Source organism: Liolophura sinensis, chromosome 8 (genome assembly GCF_032854445.1).
Source record: "Liolophura sinensis isolate JHLJ2023 chromosome 8, CUHK_Ljap_v2, whole genome shotgun sequence".
NCBI lineage: Eukaryota > Metazoa > Mollusca > Polyplacophora > Chitonida > Chitonidae > Liolophura > Liolophura sinensis.
Window position 1 is genome coordinate 9,328,935 of NC_088302.1, and position 10,794 is coordinate 9,339,728.

General features: G+C 37.1%; 1 protein-coding gene across 1 annotated transcript; it reads left to right on the forward strand.

The window, feature by feature from the left end:
• The first annotated feature begins 347 nt into the window (after positions 1 to 347).
• LOC135472471 (ubiquitin-conjugating enzyme E2 R2-like) lies at positions 348 to 9,562 on the forward strand. Its single transcript, XM_064751989.1, is given in 6 exon segments — positions 348 to 713; positions 5,712 to 5,798; positions 6,396 to 6,493; positions 7,067 to 7,113; positions 7,116 to 7,200; positions 8,188 to 9,562. Coding segments are annotated over 6 exon segments (708 nt in total). The 5' UTR covers positions 348 to 530; the 3' UTR covers positions 8,396 to 9,562.
• Positions 9,563 to 10,794: the final 1,232 nt, after the last annotated feature.

Here is a 10,794-nt window from a genome sequence, read left to right on the forward strand (position 1 = left end):
GACCCGGAAGCCGGTGGGCTCAATTACACATCCGTGAAGTTCGTAAAGCTAATGCACAGATCACAAGACGCACAATTTTATCGTTTCCGCCAATCGTTAAATACCATGTTCTTAACCACAGGTCGAGAAATAATTAGGCTATGCGACCTAATTAAAAGATGAATTAAAGAACGTACCGTCGCCTCACTCGGTGACAGAAAGTCGGCCATTGCTGAAAGCGGAAGTCGATGAAGATTGACAGATCGTTTTTTGGCTTTGTGTTGTCGTAACGTACTCATAATTATGTGATATTGAGCATTTTAAGTACACAATTTTATTTATATATGGCTAAGTTTGTATGTGAACTGAATTTAATCCCTTAAATCCTAAGTTTTTTAGAATTTTGCAGCATCTGTGACGTCACAATCGAGGATCGCCATATTTTACCTGCGTTTTCAACACAAAGACATTCGCGACTTTTGTTTTACGTATTTTAGATGAATTTCTCTCCTTGAGAGCGCCATTATAAGATAAGAAGAGAAAGATAACAAATGGCGCAGAGTCCTACGGGTGGAGCTGTTAAGACTTTACAACTAGAATACAAGAGAATCAATGAAGAACCAGTGGAGGGGTTCAAAGTGAAGCTTTTGGGCGAAGAAGAAGACAACTTGTTCGAATGGGAAGTGGCGATTTTCGGACCTCCAGGGACATTATATGAGGGCGGATATTTTAAGGTCCGTCTTCTTATTGGTTTTGCAGATATTTTATAACACTTTAATCAAGAAAAAATATTTCTTGAGTGGCTTCTTTGATTCTAATTTTGATCTGATATTGGCCTTGCTCATGGGAATGATATCATCCATGTGCTTTGTTTACATTTGGCCTTCTTTTGTTTAATGATATGTAAGTGTCTTTATGTCGTTGGGGATGTGTTTTCTTGACACATTATACTTAGATTGGTAATCAAAGCTATTGTAGTTGCTTAATTCCAGTTACATTGTGGTGTGAATCCAAGTGTTTTCCGGATGTCAGGTTTGTCATCCATAGTTTTTGCATTTCCAACATGCAAAAGTGTCAGCTGATGACATCCATTTAGTGGACATGCAATGATCAGCTATGTTTTATTATGTTGATGTTAATCTGCTGTAGCGTATATTTTATGGTGTTACATACAGGCATTTTTGTGTCCTAATCTACAGCAACATCATGGCAGAAAAGTAGTACTTCAGGAAAGTAGCTGTCCTAGTACATGGTACGATACTTTTAGTGCGTCAAGGATAAGATTGATGTGTCATTATTTCATCCATTTTTAAAAATCCATTTAAAAGCTCCTCCAGCATATCAGGACCCCACTTGTATAAAGAATTATTTTTTGGGAATATCCCAGTGTAGTAAAATCATTACAAACCACAATGTTAAAGAAGAGGTGACTCTGGGCTGTAAAGTTTCCCAGTTAAATTCCATACATGTATTTATGACATGTGTAACAAAGTATTGCCTAACACAACAGCAGTGGTATGTTATATGGATTGGTACAGATATGCAATAATAAGTTACTAGAAAAATGAGTTCTCAGATTTTGCAAGTTTCACCTAATATCAAAGGTGTACATGTAGGGCTGTCAGAATTATATAGGCATTATAGCTATGAACACTAGTGATTCATGCTGCCTGTAAAGGTTACATAACTCTGCAGCTGTCAGCTTGCCCATCCTGACCTTTGTTAAAAATAGTGTTAAGAGTACATTTGTCAGACAGTTCACATGCACCATTGTGTGAAAGGTTTTAATGACTTTGAACACATAACCAGAAACCTTGTGACAGCTGTGTACATGGCTGTTTGGAGAGAATTACAGAAAAAAATAAAAATCCTTAATTAAAAGTCTATGCTGAGTGATGTGATTTAGGTAGTTTCATACTACATGTAAGATGAATAAGGGCCTATAAAACCCTAACAAAAAAAACAACATAATGACAAAACAAAGCTGATCAAAATAAGGTTTTAATCCTTACAAGTGTTGTGTAATTGATATTTATTTTTTGTTATTTGCTTTACTCCTAAACCACTTCAGTGGCCTAATGGTTAGAGCGTTCGCCTCAAAGCCAGGAGAGCCGGGATCTAACCTGGGTCAGGTCATACCTAAGACTGTAAAAATGGCACTTGCTGCTGCCTGCATGGGATTCAGCAGTGAGAGGTTAGAGCCAGGAAACATGACTGGTTGGCCCACGGTCAGTATAATGTGACCGGATGGAGTGTCATGTCTGATATCTTAGGCATGATACTTCAATGGCGGCAGCACGTTGGTAACATGGATTTGACCTGCCACAAGAAGACATAGTATATACCTTATGACTCCTCCTCATCATATGACTGAAAATTTTTTAATTATGACGTTATAAAATGCCCCAAGCATACATGTACATTGTACATACATACATACATACATACATACATATACTCTTTGTTCCTCAAGAAGATGTGAGGATAAGTCACTATATAAGGGCAGTACATTTGTAGCACATGACATTTATACAAGGAAAGGTGTATAATTTCATGAGTTGACATCTGGACAAACCATCTGTGACTAAGTTGTGACTGTAATACTGAGTTCTTTGTCAACTTTTAATGTAATTGCCTAAGCTCCTTAAACAGTTTTGACTCTGATCAGTCTAATTATTTAAGTTATTTGTTTTAGAGGGTTTCGATGTTAAGTTTACACAAATGACATAACGACTACATAAAGTTCATGTATCTCATCCACAACCTTGCTTTTCAAAACCATGGCTTGGTTTGAGTCAGCCCTGTATGAAAAGACAGCCTTTAGTCAGTTGTGTACATTCTGTGATGGAAAATTTCTTGTCCCACCCCTGTTTGTATAGAAATGGGTGTAAAGAATTAAAGTGATGTCAGTAATCCTTTATTAAATCTGAGGTAATACATGTGGTTGGTGGCTTAAGATTTTGCTGCTCCAGTTTCCCTGTTGTCCATGTGGTTGTGTCAGCTTCCTCAAGATGGCCAGCAAGTCTAAAGCTGAGGCCATGACCCAGTTTAATCAGAGCCACAATCAGCTCACCTCCATCCTAATGAATGTGTATATGGGTCAACACACCAGATAGCCTGTGGACAGTTCTCACCACATGTAGCCTTTTAGTGTTTACTGAATCACTGTTTGTCTATAAACAGAAATAGATACAGTATGGGATCAGAATTATTTATAGCTGTATGTAGAGTGAGTTGTGATTGTCAGTGAGGTTCGAATGTCTATCAAATATTCATTTCTGCATGTGCAATATCGTGAATGGTTTTATGTGTTACATTCTGTTAAATGTTTACATGTATTTCTGTGATTTTTTTTTTATAATGTAGTCAACCCATCGTAGCTGAATGACATTTATTCATTCATGTTTGATATTTCTGCTAATTATTGTAAAAAGGGGTTAAGGTGCAGTGGCATATATGGCTGACAGTTTACTGAAAGTAAATTCACATACTTAAATTTAAAGTGTTTACGGAAAATAATTTTCACATCTTAATGATGATTGTAAATCAGTTTTAAACTATTGATATTAAATAATACTGAAATAAACGTAAAAGAAAAAAATTGGGTTTGGGGGGTGGGGTTTAGTAGATTTGAGAGATACATGTTATATAAAAGCTGTAATATTGAAAGTAACATTAAGTGCAAATCACTAGGGGGCTAGCTACAAATTACTTTCTGTACGACAGACCCCTATAAACTTATGGTTTCAGGCTCGGTTAAAAGGCACTCGTTTTCCTGGTACAAGTCGTGATTGACACAATCATTGTTAGCCAGTGAGAACTCCGTACAAGCTGAAAGCCTTCGCGAAAGACCACAGATTTTCACTGATAGAGGTTGTGGTGTGTCTTCATTAATATTCATTATTAACCAAGAAGTAAGACGTTGGCCACTGAACACTAAATTAAATAAATTTGTAGAGAAACTAACATTATTGTTTGTGAGAAACAATGCAGAGTACTGTAGCGTTAGCCCATCCATTCTTAGAATCCCCAAATCATGCTAAAAAGTTATGCCCAACTGACATAGGCAAACGGTCTTCTAACATTGATGAAATCCAGTAATTCAAACTTTTCAGCTGAGTCAAACTGACTTCTTATATCAAACAACAACAACCATCTTTTTCGGCTAGGTGTTAATAGGTTTATTTCCATTGGTCGGTGTGGATTAGCGGCCTCCAGATCCCCCTACAAGAATTTGCAGGCTGTTTTATCAGAGGTTGATAAAATGTTAGGCTATGACCTCTGCCAAAGGAGAGTCGCTAAAAATGTGAAAGAGGGTGTCCAAACATCCCTTTTTTGGGGGCCATTTTGTTATAGCATTGTGTCCAGATATCATTTTCTCTTATCTTTCCCATGTTAAAAATTCTTGAAACCGGGTGTCCAAAAAGCACCAGTTTTCATTTTCACTCGTCCACTTAGACAGGTGGATGGGTAGCTGGCTAACCCTGTACAAATCACATACATCTGCAGAAGCACACGCACCCAAATGCTAGCAATGGTCAAGTTATATCCATCAAAGGCAGCAGTTAGGTAGTGTGAGTTCTTTTGTTGTTTTTTGGGTTTTTTTTCTGAGAAATTATATGACTGAACTGGATATTGCACAAAAGAATTACATGATGACTAACAGGATAGAGTGCTTGCAAAAGTGCATAATTTTGACTACTGTAGCTGGGTCTCACGTCGTCTTTATTGTCTGAATTATTTATCATACTTATACATACAAGTAAATTGTTTAACCATACTGTTTAATGGACAGTGTGCACGTTGTTTGAACCAACAAGTAATATTTTGTTGTTGTTGTTGGGTATGTTGTTTCCACTGAATATGGTTTAAATTAATTTACTCACATGTATTCACACTCTGATGAGCACCAACTTAACCAGAGCATGTCTGAGATTACTTGTAGTGTATGTACATTCATAGGTGTATATTCCATACACACATATACATGTACACTATATGGGTGTTGCGCGTGCCTTTCTCTCTCAGACCTAAATATTGATGGGAGCTATCTTGTTCATCCGTATTTATCGGTATGTTTGTCGTGATTCATCTGCATATGGTTTCAGTAAAAGTTCAAACTTAATCTAAATACATGCTAATTCATTCTCTGTGGGTTGATAATTTCATAATTAATAATGGCGATATGATGTAATAAGGGAATTTTGGGTAACAAATTGTAATTGGACAGCTATATTTTAATCAGTTAACCTGTTTTCAAAACGTGCAGTAATTGTAAATACTGACTTTTTTGGATTTTTTTACACTGTTTGCCCTTATGTGGATTTTTTCATTTCCTTAACTTGCAAACCAGTCATCTAACTGTAGGCTTTAGGTATATATTTTATTTATTGCTAATGTATTTTAAAATTTATGCAATTTGCATGTTTTAAGAAAGTTGTAATATACATGTAGTTTAAACACTGACATGTAATGAAGAATTATCATCTTTGTCAAGGAGAAGAAATCCCTGGAATATAATATCTACATTTAGGTACAAGTATATGCACATTTACTTCTGGTGACTTACAGCTTGGTTACCAGCTGGAAAACTAAGCTGATGGTAATGCTACTTTAAAAAATTCTAGTGAGCTTCAGGAGACAATATGACTTGCACTAAAACATTGACGCAGTAAATGTTGTGTTGTTTTGTTTGATGCTGATTATGAGGAGGTATTGGTTTATACTGACAGGCACACATGACATTTCCAGCAGATTACCCCTACTCCCCTCCCACTGTCAGATTTGTCTCCAAGATGTGGCACCCAAATGTCTATGAGGTAAGTATTAAGGGATATGTTTTACGTATGACATGGGGACATTTATCCTGTGGAAATTATCAGAATAATGTGCATAGAACTTTTTGCATGAAAATGTAAATATGTGAAAATATATGTACATATGTACAGACTGTTTTGATGCTAAAAGTTAATACTTGCTGATGTAAAGCTTCAGCCAAGCCAGCTGGTAGTGGGTTCAAACATGTGGCTTCATTTACAAGGAGTCGTGTGTATTATGTTTGTTTTATATCCTTTTCTAATTTATACAACTTTTGAAGTTAGTAGATGACTGAAGATCAGCCTCTGCCTAATGAATCATGTTCAAATCATGTGGCTCTTGCTGGCTTATCTAGCCCCAGGCTCTGTTTGTTGTTTTTGTTCTTCAACTAAATCTTGTCGCAGTAGTGAGTACACTAAATGAGTAAATTTTCAGTATGTTACTAAATTATCACCAGGAAAGGAAGGAAAAAAAATAAACTGATACAAGTGTTCATCCTCTGATACATGTAAATATACATACAACTGTGTACCTTTCTTCAATTCACATATTAAATCAACACTTAAATGGTGGCATTACATACACGCTTTTTGTTTTAGAATGGTGATGTATGTATCTCAATCCTCCACCCTCCTGTGGATGACCCACAGAGTGGAGAACTACCCTCAGAACGCTGGAATCCCACACAGAATGTTAGGTATGACATCACCCTGGGTTTCACTTCAAAGACAACATATACATGGCATTATGTGAGCGTATTTAAACAATCAAGGCCAGCTCCTGCTGGCTTCGTCTCCGGCCATACATGGGCAGGTCCACGGCCAACCTCCAGATGGTCTGGGGTTTCCTGCAGGCTCTACTCTGTTAACTCCCACCATAATGCTTGTCGCAGTCAAATGAGTGAAATATTCTTGACTATGGCATAGAATACCTATCAAATAAATTAAACAACCAAGGCAAGCAAAACTTAAGGCTGTAGCAATGCTAGCACTATCATCAAGTTTACACTTGCATGGTATTCAGAATTTGTAATATAATTATAACAGGCCTATTTTAAGATGGCCTTTTTTACATGGTAGAAACCAAAGACCAGCTGCAGCTAATCTCTGATACAGTCAACATGATATATCTATTGTGGTCAGCTAATTCCAATGCTTTGATACACTTGAACTTTAATGGTTAACTGTCAATTAAATAAATGGACAGTCCTTGAACATGTCATACATGTACCCATTATGAGGTCATCACAAAACCAACATTTTCTTTTCAGAACAATTTTGCTGAGTATCATATCATTGTTGAATGAGCCAAATACCTTTTCCCTGCCAATGTGGATGCATCAGTTATGTACAGAAAATGGAGGGATTCCAGGGGAAAAGACAAAGAATATGAAACAATTATCAGGTACGTTTACAAGTAGAACTATTTAACATCCTGGGGTCATTTCCCTAAAGCATGTTTAGTGTTAAGTACATGCATGTCTTAGCTAAGTGCATTTAGCTCTATCTCTACAACATACATTGCCATTGAAGTTGAGGGCTTACTTAGCTAAGTGGGCTTCGTGAAACTGGCACCAGGTTAAATGTCTAGCTATATTTGTTTACTTATTTCTTTTGATTGGTATCTGAGACTATGTCACTTTCATGTAGTTGACAGCATTCTGGTTTATAGTCAGAGGATTGAAATAGAATCTGCGAAAAAACCAAGTCACTGTTCATACCACCAGTTACTTGACAAGCCTTCTGATGAGCTAAATATTAACTCGCAGATTCAAAGTCAAGGGTTTTGCATGTGAACTGAGAATTACAAAAACTGTACATTTCCTGACCATATATATTTCTGCTGGACTGAGTGTGGTTGACTTCATGCCTGCAGTGCTTGAGGCAGGCTTATACACGTAGGTGCTGTAGCACTTACTACCATTTAATGCCCTGATCAACCCTGCATGTTATTTGGGTACACTTGGTAGACCTGCATGTAAAACTTTGTGGCATAACACAGTTGAAACAATGAAAGAAAACATGAGAAGGTTAAGTTTTCCACACCTGAGCTATTTAAATATTATTCAGTTTGGTGTACAGTAGTGTTTCATCATATTCATGAATGGACTTCTAGTGGGTTAAATTTTTTGGCATCTAGCGAGTATGTATCAGAAGACTTATTTGAGCCCTTGACCAATGAGGTGAAGGCTCAAATCCAGATTTCAGTGGTTAAGCTGCAGATTTGAGTGAGGAGATTTGTCGGGTACCTCATGAATGGTGGTGGTTTATTCTGGGCACTCTGGCTTACCCCACCCATAAAATAAACTTGACCATCTTCTCTTAATAAAAGTGAAAAATTCTTGAGCATGCATATCAATCAAAGAAATAAATGTACTATATGATTTTACAGAAAACAAGTCCAAGCCACAAAAGATGATGCAGTGCGAGATGGTGTGACAGTTCCAACCACATTACAGGAGTATTGTATAACCTCAAAGCCTAAACCAGACATCCATGATGATTTCTATATGGATGAGGATTATCCAGATGATATTGACGATGAAATGGATGATAGTTATGAGGAAGATGATGACGATTCGGGCAACGGTGAAACATGATAATTCACCGTTACTATTTTGTATACATATATTAATTTTTTTTTTTTTTTCTTTTTTTTTCTTGTGGAACATTTTTCAGGGGATGTGTATATGCAGTGTAATACAATGGACTAGGCTCAGAGAAAAATTTCATCTTTTATCAAGTTACTGTGGCAACTGATTCAAACGGGATTATACAACAACTCAACAGGATTTGGATACTTCAAAATTTAACAATTACATTCGCCTATGAAGTGGAAAAAATTACTTATCGACACAGAAGTTCTGCGCAATGGCAATATGCGGAGTGCAGGATTTCATACACATTCTTCCAGTTTTTCTTCGTCGGGAGTTGTCTTGATTCCAACATCTGTTTTACAAAGGTCGGGGATGGAATTTTACATCGACTTTGCTTGTTTTATGCACCCTGGATACTGACTTGGTGAGAGCAAGGTGTGGATTAGAGTTCATCAAGAGTTCTAGGATTTCATGCTGCATTATGGAGCAGCACCCTAACCATGCTATTGATTACTGTTGTTTCTTTATTCGTCATATTAACTATTGCTGCTCATTTAATCCAATCTTAGTGGAAATTTGTATTCCATTTCTTTGCCAGGTAGAACTATATGTAGAATGACTACAGCAAATTACCATGAAACTCCATCTAATATTGCTAATTCGCTCGACCATCTATACATGTATGTAATGCTTGCTTGGATGGGAAAGGTTATGTGGACACATCTTTAAGAAATATAAAAAAGCTGCACTTTTGTATAGGCTCTTAATTTAATTTATCTTCCATGTAGATCTTGTTTTAGTGTAATATGTAATATATGTATGTTTGTAGTATTTGTAGATCTACACGTTTTCTGAATGTTTCTTCTTTTGCAACCTTAATTTCAGATGTTAAAAATTACAGTGCAAGACGATGTCCACTCCTGATTATTGAGAGTTCATGTTAGAAAAGAAGCAAAAAAAGTACATAACTATAAAAGTTTGGGGACATCTATTTCATTGTACAGGGTGGGGTTAAGTACGGTTGGGTCAAGTCTTGGTGGGATGTGGAACGTTGTTATGTGTTGGGGTCGGAAGTGTGTGTATGACTGCATAGTATTTTGACCTTTGTACAGTTAAAACAAAAGAAAAAAAAAATCACCTGTAAATAAACCATCCCACGTCTGGGTTGCTCTCAGTTGAATGATTGGCTTTTCTTTTGTTTCCTCAACAGCGAGTTGACAAATGGGTTGATTCCAGTGTTTTCACTGTTCTTCATAAAGCTCATGTGGCCGTTTGCTTATCTGTTTGTTAAAAACCGCTTGTATTGAGCAATAGAGCATATATATTAAAAGTCAAGTGGCCAAGTCTGTCAGTAACTTACCAAAGGTTAGTGGTTTACATGTACCTTGGGCACACCTGTTACCTCCACTCAGAAAACCGACTGCCATTGTGTCAGCGAAAAATTGTTGAGTGTGGTGTAAGACAATTAAAAACATCGTTGTCACCAACTCAACTTGTAAACGATGTGCTCTCTGCTAATATCAGCTGAAACAACCTTGTCAAGGCTACGATCATGGTGGATAAACAGCACTGCACTGGAAGATGTAGGTTCAATCCAGAGTCTGGCAAGGCGAAAATACTTTGGTAAATCTTGGTACTTACTGACTTGGCTCTCAGTACACAGAGATGTTAAATGCATGTCATTTTGATGCCCGTGTACTGAATATGGTGTCCAGTGATATCTGCTGGATGTTCCACTGGAAAATTGTATGTACACCATAAACTTATGAAGCAGGTCATGTCCACGCTCTTGCCTTACAGTACTGCTGTGTGACAAAAGGAAAGTTAGAGAAGCAAAATCTAACCACATTGAAACATTTCTCATAACCATTCCTCTACAAAAATAACATGCCATATTGTTACTGGAGTGTATGTCAGGAAGCTTACCAGGTATCTGTTTTGCACTATACGAAGTTCAAAGTATTGTTTTCTCATTTTTGGGATACATGTATTTTCACTTGGCTCCTTTTATCAGAGGCTGACAGGTTCTCGTTACCTATTGCCCTAATTACTTCAACATTTTCTTAGCACAGGGTTTGAGCTTTTCTATGGCAAGGTCACGCGAGTCATGGGTTCAGTACCATTCTTGGGCGGGGAAGTTTCAAGATTTACGTCGTCTCCATTGCTCTCTGAGCCTTGGCAGCATTAAGCCGTTAATGATGGTACTCTGCCATGTACATGTAGACAACAGGCTTTTCATCAGTAACACACTTGGAAAAGTTCAGAAGTATAACTGGTGAGTGGTTTTACTTTGGCGACTTTGGTTTCCTCTACCTGTCATACTTTTTAGTATCGTATTACCATAAACATGATGCCAAAAAGAGGACCCAACAGAGCTTAAATAATAACACAACTGTCTCAAT